The sequence below is a fragment of the Haliotis rubra genome, unplaced genomic scaffold (genome assembly GCF_003918875.1).
Source record: "Haliotis rubra isolate DU_JTF1 unplaced genomic scaffold, ASM391887v1 Scf14, whole genome shotgun sequence".
Lineage (NCBI taxonomy): Eukaryota > Metazoa > Mollusca > Gastropoda > Lepetellida > Haliotidae > Haliotis > Haliotis rubra.
In genome coordinates this window covers 1461972-1483902 of record NW_025765336.1, presented here as the reverse complement: position 1 = coordinate 1483902, position 21931 = coordinate 1461972, and the positions used below count along the sequence as shown (strand labels likewise).

Here is a 21931-nt window from a genome sequence, read left to right as displayed (position 1 = left end):
TGACTACGGAAGAAGAGGATTTGCAGTGTGAGTGAGTGAGTGAGTGAGTGAGTGAGTGAGTTAAGGTTTATGCCGCTTCTAGCAATATTCCAGCAATATCACGGCGGGTTAAACAAGAAATGGGCTTTACACATTGTAGTCACGTGGGGAATCGAACCCGGGTCTTCGGCGTGACAAGCGAACGCTTTAACCACTAGACTACCCCATTTGCAGTAACCTCGTGAACTGATGGTGTCGTTAGAAGTCGGAATGACGTCGCCGTTAGCATCAGACAGAACGATGCCGCGAGAAATGGTGCCATCGAGTCAGGAATGATGTCTGCTGACAACGAGGTCGTGGTTGTTAGCCGCCATCATAGGCAGCATCAAGACGCGATACCACGATACAAACGGAAACGTTCATGACACGCAAATATTGTGAGTGACACAAAAGTGAGTGAGTGGGTTTGGTTTTACGCTTCAGCAGTATCACGGCGGGGACACAAAAGTGAGTTAGTGAGTTTGGTTTTACACCGCTTCAGCAACATTACAGCAATATCACGGCGGCGGACACAAGAAATGGACTTCACACATTGTACCCATGGGGGAAATCGAACCCTGGTCTTCGGCGTGACGAGCAAACGCTTTAACTACTAGGCTACCCCACCACCCATTCACGCCCATAGACCGATGTCTTACGACACTTACGTAAGTGTGGAAACACTTTTACGCCATATTCAGTTGCTATCCATTAAAATCAACATAGGGACACAAATATTGGCCGTAACACTAAACGCAATGTGTTTGGCGAGACGATCCACGCTACAACCGCAAGGCGACCAACGGCGCCTTGACAGACACTCCTCCAGTAATTTCTCCATCACTGCTGGCAAGAAGGTCGTACACTTGTCGTTATCTGGAGCAACGTCGCCATCGTCCCGGGTGTCAATTACAACTGAAACCCCGGGGACACGATAACAGGATATATCTGTACACAACAGACATGCTGACAGCTATAGCTTCTACCCTGGAGGCTGCTTCAGAAAATAATGACTAAACATCTTACTCAAGGCCAAACCAATCTCAACCGTGTGCATGAGAAGTCTTAATCAACAAGAGTGAGTGAGTCAGTGAGAGTGAGTGAGTGCGCGAACCGCTTTAGCAATATTCCAGCAATATCACGGCGGGGGACACCAGAAATGGGCTTCACACCGTATACCCATGTGGGGAATCGACCCGGTCTTCGGCATGTCGGGCGAACGCTTTGACCACTAGGCTACCCCACCGCCCCACTCAGTTGTAAGTAGCTGTAATAGATGGCTACAACCACAGGGGCGTGTCACGCTTAGAAACAGCGTTAGAAAGACATAAGGCATTTTCTCCAAAACCATCGGCAATCATACTCACTTGTCGGCCATAGATGGCCTTGACATTCAAGTGATCTGAGCAGATCCGCAGAAACGAATTGGGCCATCCGATTGGTGGAAAATATAATATACTGTAAGATTTTGACGGTTTGCTAATGGGCGCGAAATATGAACTTTGCAATAATCCTATATTTTGGATGATGTACGGAACAGTAAATTGTTAAGAATAGTTTTAGAGGTTGTAAAAATGCATTCGATATTGATTCATTTTTAGGAAATTATATTTATAAATATTTAACCTCTAAAATTATTCTTACAAATTTATTGCTCAGGTCATTTAAATGTCAAGGCCATCTATGGCCGACAAGTGAGTATGATTGCCGATGGTTTTGGAGAAAATGCCTGCTTACTGTCGAGGAAATGATTTGTAGATGTTGCAATAAGTTTTTAGACCCGTGGAATGGCGCTGCCGATCGAATCTGGCCCTACATAGGTGCTGTCAATGTGGTTGGAATTAATAAACGAATTTAAAAGGTGAGTTTTCGCTGTCTTGGGTGATCCATGATTTTGGCTTGAAATTGCGGAGGTAGCTGTTTTCGGTGAGTCGTGGCGTATAACTTTTGAAATAATAATCCGATTGTGACCATTTATAGCTCATTTTGTAGGGAAATAATCTCGCTTTTGATCCGTAGGCCTCGACGGGGTCTTAAAAATAGTTTACATGGTGAAATCTAACTTAGATTGAGGAGGGGGTGGTTCCGTCGTTACATCCCTTTCCTTTTATATAGTACTAGGGTTTGGTCTATATACCTATATGTCTTTCTAACGCTGTTTCTAAGCGTGACACGCCCCTGTGGCTACAACTTGATGGACGGATGGGTGAATCCACAAACATAGATAGATAGATAGATAGATAGATAGATAGATAGATAGATAGATACGAACCCATTTCACCTCAGATACAACTTCAAAGTACCAGGACACGTAATACAATCATCTCATATATTATATTTAATGATGGGCAAGGCCTCACGTAGATTCCATGTTGCACAGATCTTACTGTTATAAAGTTAAAAAAAGGCATTTGTTATACAAGAAAAGTATCACAAATCCATTTTTGAGAGTTACGGCTATTTCGTTATAGAAGTGATGCTAGCACTGCTTGGAAATAAATCAAGGGATATAGACCATAATAACTGCCAGTAACAGAACATAAAAATCTATTAAAGTATCAATTAACGGTGGTTCACCGATGTGTAGTTGACGGTAATTTCCGATCACGAGGTACGACATGAGACCATGGAAGGATGCAACTTTAAACGAATCAGAACCATTGTAGCTGGACATGTGACAAGGGTGGAGCAGGCTCGAACACCTGAAAAAAGATACCAGCACTAGACTGACTGACTGAGTTTGGTTTTACGCCGCTATTGGCAATATTCCAGGAATATCACGGCGGGGGGACACCAGAAATGGGCTTCACTCATTGTACCCATGTGGGGATTCGAATCCGGGTCTCGGCGTGACGAGCCAACGCTTTAACCACTAGGCTACCCCACCAGCACTAGAAAGTAGGGCGGGGTTCAAAGTCAGCAGAACGTTCGCATAGCGATCATGTTTGGTAAAGAACTTGCCCCGTCCTGTCCAGTCCAAATCACCTTGTAATGAAGAGAGGGATCGAGTGAACCTGTGTGAGTATAGAACCCGGTGTTGAGTTATTCATTGTATGCCAGAGGGCCAGAGTGCCAGAGTGCCAGAGTGCCAGAGTGCCAGCACATGAATGGAATGTGGCTACTGAGGGGTTACAGTCGTCTGACCTCTCACTCCTAGACTTGACATTCCCCTTGGACCAAGCGAGTGTGTAACTTGAGCTTACATCACCCCTGACAATGCGGAACGGCCATCTTAGAGGGTAACTGGTGAGTGAATGAGTTTACTTTTACGACGCACTCAGCAATATTCCAGTTATATGGCGGCGGTCTGTAAATAATCGAGTCTGTACCAGACAGTCCAGTGATTAACAGCATGAACACCGATCTGCACAATTGGGAACCGATGACATGTGTCAACCAAGTCAGCGAGCCTGACCACCCGATCCCGTTAGTCGCCTCTTACGATAAGCATGGGTTACTGAAGATCAATATTCTAACCCGGACCTTCACGGGTACGTAACTGGTAATAGGGTTTACTAACATCCAAACGCCAGTTACGACATTACTTAGATAACGGGGACCTTTCTACGCAATTGAGTGATGGGCGCAAACAGTCCTGTTGTCGACCCTCGTCGCCCTTAAACTAAAACACCACACACCACTGTAATTCAGTGGATATCTCATGAGATGGATTACTTTAGTTAGTTATAAACCTTTCAATAACCACTCAAGTATCTTTTTCAGTTCAATGGATACTTGCTGCGCCATTGATTAATGCTCTGGCCTGTGTCAAGTCCGGGCGGCGACACCGTCAACGTGGCTCAATGTAGCCGTATGTCACTTGAGGCCGGCGTGACATGATGGACTGGTTTAAAAGATTGGAATGCCACTTTCGGTCGGCGTGATACGTTAAACTGGTACAGTACACAAATGTCACTTCCGTTATTCCGTTATGCTGAACTGGTTCAATACGCCATAAGTCTCTTCTGATCGGCGTGACATGCTAAACTGGTTCAATACGCCTGTATGTCAATTCCGGTTTGCGCGGCATGCTACACTAGTTCAGTACATATTTGTGTCGCTTCCGTTCTGAGTATCACCTTAAACTGGTTCAGTACAGACATGTCACTCCCGGTCTGCGTGACATGCTAAACTGGTTCATAACACCTGTATATCACTTCCTGTCGGCGCGATACGCTACACTGGTTCAATTTACCTGTATGTCACTTGGGATCTGCGTAACATGCTAAACTCGTTCAATACGTTCAACAAATCTGTATGTCACTTCCGGCCGATGTGACATGCTGAACTGGTTCAACACGCCATGGATCACTTCTGATCGGCGTAACTTGCTAAACTGGTTCAATTATCTGTATGTCACTTCCGGTCTGCATGATATGTTAAACTGGTTCAACACATCTGTATGTCACTTCGGGGGATCGAACCACACACCTCCAGGGCAAACCAACCAGTCTACTAGACCATGGAGACTAGTGTTGGGAATTGTTTACAATTTCATTACAACCAATCAATCATCGAAAATAATTGGTCAGGGTCATTTCTAAAAATTTCCTGGTTATTTTTGTTTGCACAAAAACAAAGACAAAAGCGTGTAGTTCTTGTGTTTTTTCAAGCAAAATTGCACATCTTTAAAGGATGACTAATATGTTAGGAACATAGATTTCTTGGGGTCTTTAAGATAAATTCAGTCATGACTTGGAACGCGCTTGTAGTGCTCATGAAATGTAACAGACAAAACCAACATTGTGAAAAATATTGTTAATGCAAAAAGTGTTCCAGAAATGTTTGTGTTCGATTATGAAAAAAACATGATCAAATGCTTGGGCGTTTAGTCACTGCGATCAATCTTCGATTATTTCAATTAATCGGACCACCACTAATGGAGACTGCACACTTTCACAGAAAACCTGAAGTGCTGACCTCCATAATATTCCCAGCTTACACAATCCCCAAACCACTTCTCGACACAGACTAATCATGCGTTCCTGGTTCTATATATCGGGTTAATATGAACATAATCCAACAATATTTTTGTGGGAAATATATTCTCCGTTGCGTGTTAAAGAAATGTCACAATATCGTTCGTGGCTTTTTTCGTCAAACCTTTCATTTCGCAGATAACGTTACGAGGGAATAATCAAGACTATACACACTTGAACTTTAGTGTGCAGAGTTGATGTTCAAACAACATCGTAATTAACCTTAAGATATACCAAAGAACGCCTACGGAGACTGACGGGTAATCAAACGCTGGACAAGTCGCCATGGCAACATTGCAAAGACTTTCAGTGCTTAAGAAGATGGTCCTAGAGTCCATCATGTCCATACCACGTGACATACAAGATAAAAGGGCAAAGGGCATTATGCGTTTTCGTGACGTCACCATCGAGTTGAAAATTCGCTAATATCCACCCCCACCCCCAGATATTTGTGGTAAACTGGTAGGTGTAACTTGGACGATGTCAGATAATATTTGAGGTGACGAGGTTAAAGCAACAGGCAGAGACGTCAAGGAGCTGCGATTGGTGACGTCACTTCCTGTCGTCTCTTGCTATTTCGGCTGGCCTGACATTCACACCATGCGGTGGAGCTTTTCTGAGACATAGCCATAGGAGGCAATGTTCAATAGATGGCGTTCCCAAATTACTACAATACATTAACATAGATCATTATTTGCATATATACTTGATACAGGTTTATCATTATTTGAATATATATATAAACTACGGTTACAAAGATCTCAAAGAGTCACCTTGTGGTAGTTCGTAATAACCGTAATTCGTTATACGCGTTTCAGCTAAAATAGTGGGGACAAAAGGACACAAAGTTCGTTATATCCGTCAGTTCGATATAAGCGTGTTCGTTTTAAACGTAGCTTACTGTATGCTGGCCAGGCTTGCAACAAGGCCTAGTAGGATCAATCCAAAATAGAATTTACTACATGCAGATGAACAAGTTTGGTCTTCTCGTATCATAATCAACATGATGATGATGATGATGATTATGATGATAACAACTTTAATACCTGGGTAAAAGTTACACATACAATCATAACATACATCTGTTAAAACTACACTCGATTATAATATCTGACTACAATATCAGAATGTGGTTATGAATCCGTATCAAGCAGTGAACTATCAGTCGTCATAAAAGATTCATAATTTGGAGGATCGAAACACAAGTGTGTCTGTTTTGTCTTAACAGTTTTTACACCCACTCGTGCACTGGGCCTCCAAAAAGCATTTCGAGACATCTGATATTGAAATCTCCTTCTATCTAATGGCACATCACTACTTCAAGGCTGATCTACTATGCAGCAATCGGAATATGCGTCACTTTCACCAAAAGCTCCTGTCACAACTGATTTGAGGACTAGACCTAGCCCTGCAAAAGGCCTATCGGCGATTTCCGCCACTCTAATTCATGGACGTCGCTTTCGTCCCTGCAAGGAGTTTTGAAACAAATTAATGACATTGTAATTGACAGGAATGGGAAAAAGACCTGGGACCGTCTACACATGACTGGGTTGATGTGAACGAGACGACACGTAATATTGCTCCGCGATTTGCAGGACTAATAACTTTTTTATTTAGACAGATTTCCTTAACTTTCTCCAATGGGTTTAATACATAGAGCAATGAATATTTCCTCGCTTCGAGACGCTACATCAGGAAAACGGCTTAAATATGAGGGTCGATAGCATCATATGCCATATTAGGTAATACCTAGTCATATTAGGGGTTCTCAATACTGCAATCATGGAACTTATTTCTAATCAAAGCATTTGAGCTGTGGCATCATACTCAGCCGGAACGGATCGATGAGTTTGTTAATGGTGGTTTAAATCATACACTGAGTTTCTCGTGTGCCATTGGCCAAGGGTTTGTGGACGCAAATGGGAGCTTCTCCCTCAAATTATTTAGTGCTGACATTTGAAACATATTGTTGAAAGAAGAAAGGTCAGATTCATGTCAACATGCAAAGACATTTCAGGAGTTGTCCTGACATTTATATTATTATATTTACAGAATGTTTGAGGAAACCATCAAAAACATTAAAATATGTGATTAACATGTCATTCATAGATAAGTGAGTGAGTAGAATTTTACGCCGCTTCGGGAAATACTTCACTCGGGGGACACAAGGAATACACATATTTGGTATTTCTATTCTATTTTTCTATTTTGTTTCGTTTTAACGAATTGAAATCGCTGTATTAAAGTCCCCATTGACTTAATAAAGTGTATGGGGTGGTGGGTAGCCTAGTGGTTAAAGCGTCCGCTCGTCACGCCGAAGACCCGGGTTCGATTCCCCACATGGGTACAATGTGTGAAGCCCATTCCTGGTGTCCCCCGCCGTGATATTGCTGGAATATTGCTGATATTGCTGGAATATTGCTAAAAAGCAACAAAAACCATAGTCACTCACTCACTCACTCAATAATAAAGTGTATTGTGTACCCAGATATAAAAGTTCAGAAATAGAAATGTATCAAGGAATACATCGCTGTGAGATCAGAGTATTGTTATCTGAGTAAAACGTCTTCCTGTCTTCGCGAAAGGTCATCTTCAAAAGAAAGGTAAGTCTGGCATCCTATTAACCTTCACAAAGCACGCATCTGCTTCAGCAGTCATGACATTGAATTTGAGATTAACGATCTGCAGTATGTCTTCACCAACCTCAATCGGTATCCCTTCAAGTCAGTATCTTGTCAAGAGAACCATTTTGACTACACTCCAGCCCAAACACAAACCGACCAAATCTGAGTCCGCCCCCACAAGAATCATTCTACCCTAATAATGATAATAATAATAATGGCCATTTATAAAGCGCCTGTTTCCACATACTTGTGCATGCTCAAAGCGCACATTATTACCACGGATAAACCAAGTTTGAACATAATAGTCACATGATTATCCCACCGGGTACCCATTTTCTGCTGGGTGAACAGAGGTAATTTTCAACAAATCACTTGCCTAAGATGAGACCACATGTCCTTCGTTGTGGGGCATGACTGAAGTCCTAGAAACTCTCAGGAGCTGCCAAACACGGTCACGCATCCAAAGACTCTCCGCGCCCAACGTTGTTTAACGTCATCTGATTTGCGACCTGAGCTCTATTCACAGGAGGACCGCCTCCGTGGTGTAGTGGTTAAAGCGTCCGCCCGGAGAGCGGAAGGTCGTGGGTTCGATCCCCGGTCGCGTCATACCAAAAGACGTTAAAATATGGTACTTACTGGTCCCTGCCTGGCGCTCGGCATTAATGGGTACAACAAGGACTGGTCGGCTCAGAGTCAGTATACTGTGTCTGAGTGGGGTATTCATGCTTCACTGCGGCATGGTATCTCAGTAAGCTAGCACTATAAAACCAGCTTAAGTCTGAGCTAGTACAAGCAGCCGCACATACACATAGACATGCATGCACGTCGTCATATGAGCGAAATATTCTCAAGCACGACGTAAATAGAGAATACTACACTTCTCGTCTGTCCCCTTGGTAACCGACGTCACGATGCATGTCAGTTGTCATCGCCTCTCGTACAGTCTCCTTCATTAAACTGCTCCGTAGCACCCCGTTTCTTGGTTTGCAACTGCTTCACTCGGCTAACATCACTGGTGGAAACATTGCGTTTATGTTTTCGACGCATATAATGTCTCAGTTCGACTCACAATTAAACAGCGACACGGCAACGTTCGCAATGTTTACATTCCCACAATGCATCTAAGTTGTAGAATGAATGAAGTCACGTGTTTGTTATGAATGAACAAGTAGCTCCGTCACAACGTGACCTAACTGAGTGGTCATCGGTTATCCAATCAAATCGTTAGAATCTCAGGTCAAGTCGTTACGACACAGTTCAACGCGATACGACACTCGTGTGACGTACGAGATTAGTATGCAACTACCCATACGTTGACCACGTGGGTAATAAAACCCAATTTCACCTCACCTATTCACAGGACCACACACCACCACCCTACATTGGCAGGACCTCTCATCAAACCAGCAGACTACTTAAGCACCAAGCAGACATCGAGACCATCTTCACTGGTTCCCCATCCCTAGAACCATCCTCCAAGGAAATGGCCGAAACCCAACCCCCAAAAAGCAGTCACTGAATGTGGTGCCTCTTACATAGGTGAAACCTCCCGTCCTGTAGATACCCGGATTAAAGAGCATAAAACGTCAACAGCTAAGGCAGACAGCAAATCAGCCTTCTCAGAGCACTAACAAACGTTCCCCAGCCATCAAATTCAGTTGAAATCCTATCCAACAAGAGTCAAGACTTCACTGAAAGAAAACACGGAAGCCATCAAAACCACAGCCACAAACCTTTGATCCACAGAGATCAAGGATATTGCATATTATCAGCCTTTGAAGAGTTAATCCAGACATAGACTCTGTCAATCAACTTTTCAACTTCGATCAAATTAGTTTATAATCCTTCCTGAAATTGGCTTTCTGAATGTTACTGTGCTGTTTATCACAACACACTATGTACATACACCTCTCATCACCTGGTTATAATAATTTTATCTTGATAAAAGTTTCACAACACATAAAGTCCATGGGGCGGTGGGGTAGCCTAGTGGTTAAAGCGTTGGCTCGCCACGCCGAAGACCCGGGTTCGAATCCCCACATGGTTACAATGTGTGAAGCCCATTTCTGGTGTTCCCCGCCGTGATGTAGCTGGAATATTGCTAAAAGCGGCGTAAAATTAAACTCAGTCAGTCAGTCAGTCATAAAGTCCATAACTTTCCATCTTCTGGAATGCCGAGTAAACAATCAGATAATATTTCATCCCTAGTCCATGTCTTTTGTAAATTCATACGATTGATTGGTCTGTTGTTTAGCGCCGCACAAATCTGACAATGTATCGATGAGTGAGAAGAATTTTGTGCCTTGGGAAAACTTCACAGACGCACAAGGAATCCATCTATACGTATTTGGTATTTTTAAAATATTTTATTTTGTTTTGTTTCATTTTAACTTGAATTCACTGCAATCCCTGTGTTAATGTCCCCATTGACTTAATTCACTGGGCCCCGATCCACAAAGCGTTCGTAACGTTACGACCTGTCGTAAGTCTGAGGTTTATCATGGACTTACGAATGCCGTAGCGCTACGGACGGCTACGATAGTGTTTGTGTTTCTGGAGATCCCCAGGATCTTGTATTGTGTCCCGTGATATAAAAGTTAAAAATTAGAAAATAACCCACGAATGCATCACTGTGAGGTGTTGTTATCTAAGTGAAACGTATCTTCAAAACAAAACATTTCCCTAAACGTAACTCTGGTTACCATCTCATCCTTCGAAAAGCGCGCAAAAAACGCGCTTCGAGGAGTCATGGCCTTGAACATGGGATTAATGATCTGCAGATGGATTATCGATAAATATCGGAGAAGTAATTAACTTGGAGCAAAAATGCCAACAAATGTCTGAAAGAAATTAATATATTTCCCACCACTGGCGAGTGATGACAAGTTTATGCATGGATTACTGACATAACAGCGTCCTAAATATAATTGGAAGCAGCCACGTAATATAGAACAAGCTTTGTGTATTGTGTGAGTAAATTACACCTGTATTTTATCACTAAAGTTAATGTACGATATTAGCGATAACACAAGTTTCATATCTACCATCATTAATATTTTTTCCTGTCGACGGTATTTCCGATTATCGATCATTTTAGCATGGATTACTTGTATCCATATCAAAATCTCGCTTTGAAGAACGAAGAACTCTAAAATGCCATAAAAGATGACGATTCCATAAGTACTGGGTGATCTCCACTCGGAAACACAAAGGATGTATTCTTCCAAGTAATTCCTTACAACACAAGATAAAAGCATGCATGTACGTCTTGAAGTCTGTGTTTCGCAACTTTCACAGTCTTGTTTACTCATTGTACCATCAGTGAGTGAGTGAGTGAGTTTAGTTTTACACCGCACCCAGCAATATTCCAGCTATAGGGGCCTGACAATCCAGTGATCAACAGCACGAGCATCGATCTACACAAATGGGATACGATGGCATGTGTCAACCAAGTCAGCGAGCCTGACCACCCGATCCTGTTTGTCGCCTTTTACGATAAGTATGGGTTAATGAAGATCAATTCTAACCCGGATCTTCACGGGTAATTGTACCATCAATATGCTTCAGGACAGTGGTCAGATTATTTTTTCTTCATTTTTGTAAACACGTCACAATTGTATTAGCTATATAAAATCCATGTAATGCATTGAAAGCAACAGGTTACTGATGGGTAAGCGTTACCCTCCTTTTGTTATCAGTATCCCATATTCTTGTTGCCTTTAAACAAAAGAAATTCAAAAATGTAATTTTGCTTGTGAAATTATGATCGGTGAAGGGAACATAAAACAGTAATATTTTGTGAATTTGCGAAAACATTCTGCTATATCTCGTTAGGATGAGAAAGCCACAATAACTCGGTGCGCCTAGTGGCTGCAAGAGTTGTATACTCCCCAGGGAGTTGAGATTGATAATGCGATGTGCCGTTGAGATTGACATCCAATGATCGAGGGAAAAATACCAGCGCCTTGAGCATGCACTAGTGCGTGGATATGTGCGCTATATAAATATCCTATAATAATAATAATAATAATAATATTGTAAATATGGCACCATACCTGATCTGGCTACGGAGAAGGACAGGGAGAAGGTCCGGCCCTGCATGGTCTACCCACGTGACCAGCGTCGCGTATTCTCCTTGGTCATCTCATCTGCAACAATGGCGACATATTGATTTTAAAGGCACATTCTTCCTAACAAAGAGGAATAAAAAAACGACACAAAATGTAAAAAGTTCCAAACTAAAGAACTTAAAGACAATGGACAAATACACACCACCTAGAGAATGAAATGAGCTGTGTCCATGTCGACAATATTTGTCAACTACGTGTTCACAGTAGCATAGCGTTGTCTACTACAGGAAATGCGGCGGTTTATCAGTTGGTGTGCCTTGACAATGCCAGTCATGACGAGTTAAACGGCGTTCGTAATGTCACAGAATGTCACGGTATATTTTTCGACAGACGGTGTTCATACTCAGAGGTCAGAGTGAGGCCATACACACATGTGAGGAGTTAGCAACAGCGTCGACGGGGGCAGGTGTAGTCTGTCTCACAGTCCCGGAACCGCATTATTTTCCCTACAGCCTAGCCCTCCTTGCAGTGCTACAGCCCTAAATGAAGCAAGTCTAGATTTCCTCCGGTTAGGTCTGAATCTCTAAACTCACTGGGGCTCCTTTTCAATTTAAATGGGATTATTTGTTACTATCAAAACTATATATATATATATATATATATATATATATATAGAGACTAAGCGTTAGTCAAGGGCAGGTTTAACATATCTCTTAATCAGCAACCAGGGATGCTAAGTGAGAGAATGAGTTGAGTTTTACGCCGTTTTTGGCAACATTTCAGCATATCATGGGGACAATCAGAAATGGGCGTCTATTATTGTATCCATGTGGAGAACTGAACCCGGGGCGTGACGAGAGGATGCTTGAACCACTGGACTACCCAACGCCCACCGGTGTTACAAGGAGGACATCAGCGTATATAAGCTACTCGTAACAATAAAACCGACTCACACCCTTTCCACAGCCACAAATGAATGGGTGAGTGAGTGAGTAAATTTAGTTTTACGCCGCACTCAGGAATATATTTTATGCTAATAATTGTTTCTTATGAATTAATATCAAATAATAATATTAATGATAATCCTAGGTATTCGCCAGAAGGTGAGTCCAAGTATCCTTCCCCACCGGCGGCACCGGTCATAAATACATGTAAAGGCTAGGCAAGTATTCACTGAGACAAAACACGGGAGCATATGTTCAAGTCAAAATAGGGTATTACATCAAACATCGTTTTAGTCCCTGCGTAAAATTTGAAAATGACCTCGAGTTTCACCACAAAGCCTTTCGAAGCTTTACGGAGGCGTTGAATGGTGTAACCTATACGTAGGTTTTGACGAAGAATCTTACGAAATATTCGCAGAAACAGCTGATGTAAAATACTGTTTGGATGCCGCTCGACATAACGAGTACAAACATGATGACGATCCTTATTTCTGTGTGGTGATCATTACAGTGACGCCCTAAATCTGCATGTGTAAAGTTTCATAAGTCTTAAAGTCACAGTTGCATCTTTAACGTTTAACACGATAGAAAAAAATACGTTAGATCATTAGTTTGAAATCTCTAAGAAGATCGTTCTGACTCTCGTGCCATTTCGACAGGATCTAATGGCTTTTTTGGTGCATCTGGGAACAATTTATTGTCAAGAAAATGTACAAACAACACAATAAATTAAAGCTGTAATCACGTGTCGACCTTGGGTTGCTGAAACATATTGCTATTTACTTTTAAAACGGTTGCAGCAGATCCATTGGCTGAAAGTAACGACAGAGGTCATTTAATTTAAGTTTGTTCTGAAAAGAGCACAGAAGTTGAGCATCTGGACCATAAAAATACCCACTCGTCTGTTAAATTCCTTTAACTGATTATCGTAAAACATAAATACTGATATGTAATGAAACTAAAAGGAAAACAACTTTGGCAGTTTTGTTTGCTATTTGCTTGTTTAACATGTAACTCGGTAAAAACTAGCTAGCGTGTTAATTACAGAAATTTATGTTCATTACGAACAGGAATATAACGAACAGTTCTTTGGTCTCGGCGAGTTGCTGTACATTTCATTAAAAATGTCACTGTGTATAACGAACTATGGTTTTAACGAACTCGAATCAGTAGTCCTTTTTAGTTCGTTATAACGGTAGTATACTGTATTAGAATCCGGACAGAAGATCTAGTGATCGATATTATGAGCACCAATGCATGATGTCAGAATACGTTAGATCACACACAAGACACAAAATATAATTTAACAAGCAGCCAAGCTCATGGGAATCATTGTTTCTTGAACTAAATGATGCGTAGATATTAAGTACCGAAAACTACGGTTATAAGGATTGATTGATTGAGTTTAGTTTTACGCCGCACTCAGCAATATTACAGGTATATGACGGCGGTCTGTAAATAATCGAATCTGGAACAGACAATACAGTGATCGACAGCATGGGCATCGATCTACTCAATTGACCATCCGATCCCGTCAGTCGCGTCTTACGACAAGCAGGGGTTACTGAAGATCAATTCTAACCTGGATCTTCACGGGTCGGTTATAACGAAACCAGGTAATCATTGCCATGTGCCTTATTGACATTAAATAGATTATTCCCATTTTTTAGTTATTTTGAAATTCATAGTTCGCATTTGGTGACAAACGAACTGAAGTTTAGTGTGGTATAACTGCTGGTCGCTATACGCATGTTGGCTAAACTAAACAGCACGTAAGAAAACTTTGACGTTAAACAAATGTTGCGCAAACATTAAGAACCAAACCCAGTCGGAAATCTTTGCCGTGAACGAAATGATGTTCACTTTCATACATCCATCCTTCTCATTAGAAATTATTCTATTTTCCTTTACTAAATGTTACACGGAAAAAAAACATGCAGCCAACCAATGAATTAAAAATCGATTTCTCGAACTAAATAATACGTTGACATTACATCATCAATGAACGCGTTACAAACTACTCTCGTTACAAACCGCTCTCGTATATTAAATGGTGATATGTCATCCCACCACAAACTAATGTATCAGAATTCGCCCTGTAAAGAACGGGAAATAGAACGGTCACAACACTCGGTAGGTGGCGCTGTACACGTGTCGCAGTCTCCTCAGCTTCAAGCATCCAGTCAGTCTGGATCATCCATCAACGCAAAGTGCTCCAAAGTGATAGCACTGAAGCTGCTGGCAACATGAGACTCCTCAAATGTCTAATTAATGAGATGGCATTCGATAAAACCTAGGCACCTAGGATCTTACTGATTGGAGCGCCTTAGTTGTCTATTTAACAGCAGACACGAGACCGGTGACAATGTAAAACCTTCAGCGTCGACATATTCTTTAAAAAACAAATACAAAACAGAAACAGTTCATATTAATGTTGCATCACCAGAACAACAAGTGTCTTGGAAACTAACCCTACTTCATCACGCAAGGGGCGGTGGGGTAGCCTAATGGTTAAAGCGTTGGCTCGTCACGCCGATGACCCGGGTTCGAATCCCCACATGGGTACAATGTGTGAAGCCCATTTCTGGTGTCCCCCTCCGTGATGTTGCTGGAATATTGCTGAAAGCGGTGTAAAACCAAACTCAGTCAGTCAGTCATTACGCAAGGACGTTAAGGGTGTAAAACCTCGGAGCCAACTTTGTGTACAGACTCTTTCAGTGTTGTCACAACCCCTAGTGTACAGTACACAACCCTGTGCACTTAAAAGATTCCACGAATCCGTTGGTATATGACCAGATGGTGGCCACATGAATACGTGCAAACACCTAGTGCGGGTACAGCAACGTGCAGTAAACTTGGACAAAGTATTGTGAGTATGTGTCCCAGTCGACCCACGTGTGTATGGATACATCGAAAGGATGGGAAAGCCACATTAACTTGATGCACCTATGGCTGCACGAGTTGTATGATCCCCAGGGAGTTGAGATTGAAAAAATACGATGTGCCGTTGTGGTTGACATGCAATGATCGAGAGAAAAAAAGCACCTTGAGCATGCATGTGTATGAGATGGACTATGGCGATATGTACATACCCATATAATAATAAAAAGGAGAGAGCTGACGTTTGTTAAAGATTATGAACATTAACACCTTAAGATACTCACTTGGTTTTGAAGCAGTTTTAATCCAAACGTCAAACAATCTGCAAACGTATTCAGGATATAACACCATACACCACATATACTGACATATGGCTGATAGCAACTAGACTCGTTCACTGGAAATGAACACAGTAACTGTCATGTTAATTTCACTCGTGACGTTTTGTACCGCTTTACTGAACGAAACACCAATACCATATGTTACACGTGGTTGTGTACGTTTTTGTCCTCGCGATCAGACACCGTTTGAAGCATGTGACATTATGCATATACATTTGTATGTTTTCCATTTTGTTGAAAAGCTTTTTTTCCCGTCGATAGCCTGTTTTCCTCTGATGAATGATAATATCTGCTACAATATGTAAACTGGTTATCTATATTATAATGGGACGTTTATAATAGGACACGACAGACTGCACTGCTGGTAGCGCGACAACACGGGAATAAAGCGTTGTTGTGTAGGTGGGATATGTATACCGTTAGTCGGCGACAAGGAGATGTAATGTAACATATGTTATATTTGGGATTACACTTTCTTTGTAAAGTACAGGTTCTAGTACTTTTGGGGTTGAGTCCCATCCGGGATTCGAACCCACACCCTCAGAGTCAGGCACCTAATCGCCAGCACACAAAGTCAGACGCCTAGACCGCTCAGCCACCGCGGCTTCCACAAAAATGGAAGTCGGACAACTGGTAGTCTAGACTACGGACTTTGTGTACCCCTCTGATAAGTGTTAATTGGCACGGCTCCCACGGCCGAAAGCTATGAAATACACAATGCCATTTTAGAAAGTGGTCAGATGTAACAAATGTTATATTTGGGATTACACTTTCTTAGTAAAATACAGATTCTTGTACTTTGGGAGTTGAGTCCCATCAGGGATTCGAACCTAGACTACCAGTTGTCCGACTTCCATTTTTGTGTGACTTTGTGTGCTGGCGATTAGCTATAGGTGCCTCACTCTGAGGGTGTGGGTTCGAATCCCGGATGGGACTCAACCCCAAAAGTACTAGAATCTGTACTTTACTAAGAAAGTGTAATCCCAAATATAACATATGTTACATCTGACCACTTTCTAAAATGGCATTGTGTATTTCAAAGGAGATATACTGCTTCGCGATTACTTCAAACTGTATTCGGGGCGGTTGGGTAGCCTAGCGACGTTGGCCCGGGTTCGATTTCCCACATGGGTACAATGTGTGAAGCCCATTTCTGGTGTTCCCCGCCGTGATATTGCAGGAATATTGCTAAAAGCGGCGTAAAACTATACTCACTCATTAATCTCAGGGGCGGTGGGGTTGCCTCAACGTCATATCTATTTACACGGCTTTAATAACGGCGTAAAATAGACTCACTCACTCAATCCATCTATATTCATGTAAATATTTAGTGGATATAACGAAAACGAGTGACTATGGCTTTACGGGGCTAATATGCTGGAATATTGCTAAGAGCGGAGTCAATTCCACCTCACTCACTCACTCACTCAAACGGTAGCGTTGCACGGTCGAACAGAACGTGAAGTTGTGTTCGATGTCAAGGACTCATAACGATGACATTTTTACTCACCACTGTAAAAGTAAAATTTGATCGACACAAACTGTCGGGCCACACAAAACCTTATCAGATGTCGTTTTCAATCGGATTCCTCATACCAAGAGAACGTACTCGATCTAAATGAAATCGCCATTTAAGCGCAGCGTGTGTGCATATGCGTTCAGAATAAGTGTCGCTTTGGTAAAAAGCATTAAGTACAAGGTTTCATGTAAAATATCATTACAGAAAACGAAACGTGCATTTGCATGCTAACAATGGATTAGCACTTTACAAAATGCTTTTAGCTGTCCCGCAATTAAGGGGATCGTTAAAAGCTGCATGCATGTTTGCTCATGCTGGGTGTTCAATGGGGTCTTTGCAACGCAACATCTGATGTAAAACTTGGGGGGATTTCACTTTAACAGGTGAAAATATTATTTCGAATTTTTAACAATCTGTTACAATTCCGTTCTGGCGTTCCTCTACCCACAATGCCGCTTTTATATGACACGGAGCTTCCGGGTCAGAAAGGGCAACCAGGAAGTTTGTTGTGATGGCGATTTAATGGATCGGATCGTAAGATTCACTCCCACTTTGCGAGTAGTTAATTGGACCACAGTTAACGAATATCGGATTATAATTAACACCCTAATTAGCAAGGCCATGTCTGGTTGGTTACTGCCAATTTCTGAGCGTGGTGATCCATGAACAGTGTTCACCACATGCAAAACAATTTTAGTCAATGATAAGTGTTCACAACTTGCAGCTTCAATTATCAATTTCATAAAGCAAGAACAGCCCTATTTCGAAGTAACATTGAAACAGCTTGCTGCTAGTGCCTGTATCAAACCCAGAAAGAAGAAATACCGACAACTTGAAGAGAGGCTTGGGGCTGAAATGCGGCGGCTTCAAAATGGACTTTCTACCATCATCCAGTATGGGGATGCTGTGTTCCACTAGTGGGATTTTAAATATTTGTATTGTGTTTGTATTTGATTAAAATGACATTACATGATTATAAGTTATACATGTTTCATTTATTTATCTGTAACTCAACTAACACTAATTATCTGCTTGAACTGATGAATACGTTACAGAAAAATTACATGACTATAGATATGTATAATTTATTTATATATGTATATTTGTTTATATTTTTTGTAAATTTTGTAAAATGAAATAAATTGGTTTAGTGTTGAACTGACTTGAGTTTTTAATCCCCTATTAATCCCCTTTGTTGCACCATTAATTTTAATTAATTGCTTGACAATGAAACTGGCAAAGTGGGAGGACACCGGATCGTAAGGCGCGGTGACTCGGCTGATTGGAGGTACGATCGATCGATCATTTACACAAAGAATCCAGTGATCAGCATCATGAGCATCGATCCACGCAAATCGGATGCGATGACATGTGTCAACCAAGTCAGCGAGCCTTCGGGACCATCCGATCCAGTTGGTTGCCATAATTAAATCCATTAAATTTCGAGATCCAGAAATTATTAGGAATTGTACGGTTTCAAATGTTTTGCGCACGTTTGCTATGTATGAGATCAAATGGCACCTGTACTTTTGGAATGATTTGAGAAACACAAACCAAATCAGAGTGAGTGAGTGAGTTTAGTTTTACGCCGCAACCAAATCAGAGGGTTGCTTGTCATTCTATTACCTTCCACGACAATACGCAGGCATCAATGATCAGTCAAACCATGTGAAATAGATTGGAAATATGACGATATTTAACTTCATTAAACTCAGGGCTGTGGGATAGCCTAGTGGTTGAAGCGTTCGCTCGCTTCGCCGAAGATCCGGGTTCGATTCCCCACATGGTACAATGTGGGAAGCCCATTTCTGGTGTCACCTGTCGTGATATTGCTGGAATATTGCTAAAAGCGGCGTAAAACTGTACTCACTCACTCATTAATCTCAGGGGCGGCTGGGTTGCCTCAACGTCATATCTATTTACACGCCTTTGTAATATTTATTTATATTCTGAAAATTTTCTTGTCTTTCATGACCTGTAAAACAAATGGAAATTTGGCGGTCAAATGATTCGTACATTTCAAAACGTTGGCCATAGGGAATCGGATGATACGTTTGTTTATTAACATTGTTCAATTGGGGAAATACTGTTCTTTCGTGTGGTGTGGGTGGGGCAGTTCTTGCCTGGATCGTCACGGGTGACAAGCATATGTTGGTTCAGACCAATTCTGACCCGGATCTTCACGGGTGACAAGCATATGTTGGTTCAGACCAATTCTGACCCGGATCGTCACGGGTGACAAGCATGGGTTGGTTCAGACCAATTCTGACCCGGATCGTCACGGGTGAGAAGCATGGGTTGGTTGAGACCAATTCTGACCCGGATCGTCACGGGTGACAAGCATGGGTTGGTTCAGACCAATTCTGACCCGGATCGTCACGGGTGACAAGCATGGGTTGCCTTAGACTAATTCTAACCTGGATCTGCACAGTTGACAAGCATGGATTGCTTTAGACCAAATTCTAACCGGATCCACGGGTAACAAGCATGGGTCGCTCACCGAGGCTATGAACATTTGACAGTGCAGATCGCCTTTTGAGATCCCAAGTTGGAATGGGACTCTTGGAACATCAGAGGTAAATTAACGGACCTTGCTGATTTTTTGTCGTCAGTGTCAGTCGTTGTGTAACAATCACTAGGCTGTTTGGTCTAGACTCGATTAGCTACCAAGTTCGACGTTAAACAACAAACAGTATTGCAGTTCTATGGCGTCTACAACAACTCAAATCAATACATGTGTTCCCTCACTAGAAACAAAACTAAATATCTGAAAATGGCAAATTAAACTTTTTCATGATGCATAAAATATTGCGACATCTGTCAAACCTGTTGTCAATTAAACAAAGCGAGGAATAATATATATCTCTTTATGTACTTTTTATCTTGTAATTTTATATTCTGTATATTACTTTACAAATGCATTCGTCTGCACGAGATTGATCGATAATGGACAACCATTGAAAATATACATCAAAGCACAATACTAATAGACTGTAATGAAACGATGTGACGTTGAACGTTTTATAATGATAGTAACCATAACGTAGATGCCAGACAATAACCAGTCTCGATTGTCCACAGAAACAAATTGCGTCGGAGTGAAAGGCAAAAATCATTTGTGAAAATTATATCAATATATCACAAAATCGGCAATGACACCGGGTGTTTGTGAACATTGTAAGCTTGTTCTGCCTCACCGGTAGTACCCGCTTCAAGAGAGAATATTCTCATAAAAATTATTGTTAATTTCGAAATTGATAAGTAAACAGCATACTGTCGCGCTTAACAATGTCGTGCACGATGTTGCACGACGGTGTCGGCCCTTCAGTAAGACAACGTTAAGCCAGGTACAGATGCTGCTAAATGAACCAAGCCTACCTGTATCGAGCATCAGTGGTTCCACATCATCTCCCGTTGCTACGGAAGCGGACACAAACAGATAAATCGTTCGGATGGCTAGCAGTGGCTCTATAGTGAGCTCGCCAGCAGTGCCGGGCTTGACGCGGAGCACTCGTCGGAAATGAATGGAAATTAGGTAAGCTGTATAACACGGGAGGCGGTATAAGCAGAGGAGACGCGGATTAAAGTGAAGGGAGTTACATAGATGATTAGTTCATACAGGGGTTGTTACTGTACTAAAAACAGGCCCATATATCGGGGACTGGGGTTATTTTTGTCTTGTAAGTACTGTTGGTGTCTGGTCCTTTTGGGATGACAGTGTCCGTTTGCTCTGGGATGATAGTGTCCATCTGGTTAGGGATTACAGCTTCAGTATGGTCAGGAATGTGGTCAGGGATGGCAGTGTCCGTCTGTTCAGGGATGACAGTGTCAGTCTGTTCAGGGATGACAGTGTCCGTCTGTTCAGGGATGACAGTGTCAGTCTGTTCAGAGATGGCAATGTCCGTCTGTTCAGGGATGACAGTGTCCGTCTGTTCAGAGATGGCAGTGTCCGTCTGTTTCGGGATGACAGTGTCAGTGTGTTCAGGGATGACAGTGTCCGTCTGTTCAGGGATGACAGTGTCAGTCTGTTCAGAGATGGCAATGTCCGTCTGTTCAGGGATGACAGTGTCCGTCTGTTCAGAGATGGCAGTGTCCGTCTGTTCAGGGATGACAGTGTCCATCTGGTTAGGGATGACAGTGTCCGTCTGTTCAGGGATTACAGTGTCCGTTTGGTCTAGGCAGGGCAGGCAGTGTTGGTCTAGGGAATGAAGGTGTCTGTCTGTTTCAGGAATGACAGTGTCCGTCTGGTCTAGACAGGGAAGACAGTGTCCATCTGTTCAGGGATGACAGTGTCCGTTTGGTCTAGGCAGGGAAGAGAGCGTCCGTCTGTTTAGGAATGACAGTGTCCGTCTGGTCAGAAATGGCAGTGTCCGTCTGTTCAGGGATGACAGTGTCCGTCTGTTCAGGGATGACAGTGTCCGTTTGGTCTAGACAGGGAAGACAGTGTCCGTCTGTTTAGGAATGACAGTGTCCGTCTGGTCAGAATTGACGCTGGTCAGAAGTGTCCCTTTGTTCTAGGCAGGTTAGGGGTGACAGTGTCCCTTTGGTCTAGGCGG

The 21931-nt window shown here is 42.2% G+C and overlaps 2 protein-coding genes across 2 annotated transcripts in view; both read right to left on the bottom strand.

The window, feature by feature from the left end:
- The window catches only part of LOC124268700 (glycoprotein 3-alpha-L-fucosyltransferase A-like), a 164120-nt gene that overhangs the window by 56737 nt on the left and 85452 nt on the right, over positions 1-21931 (bottom strand). The window contains 1 exon segment of the mRNA XM_046703691.1: positions 11677-11769. The gene's annotated coding sequence lies outside the window, so the exon portion shown is untranslated.
- Positions 21011-21496, bottom strand: LOC124268781 (sterile alpha motif domain-containing protein 15-like). Its single transcript, XM_046703804.1, has one exon. The coding sequence runs from the start codon at positions 21494-21496 to the stop codon at positions 21011-21013; it is 486 nt and encodes a 161-aa protein (XP_046559760.1).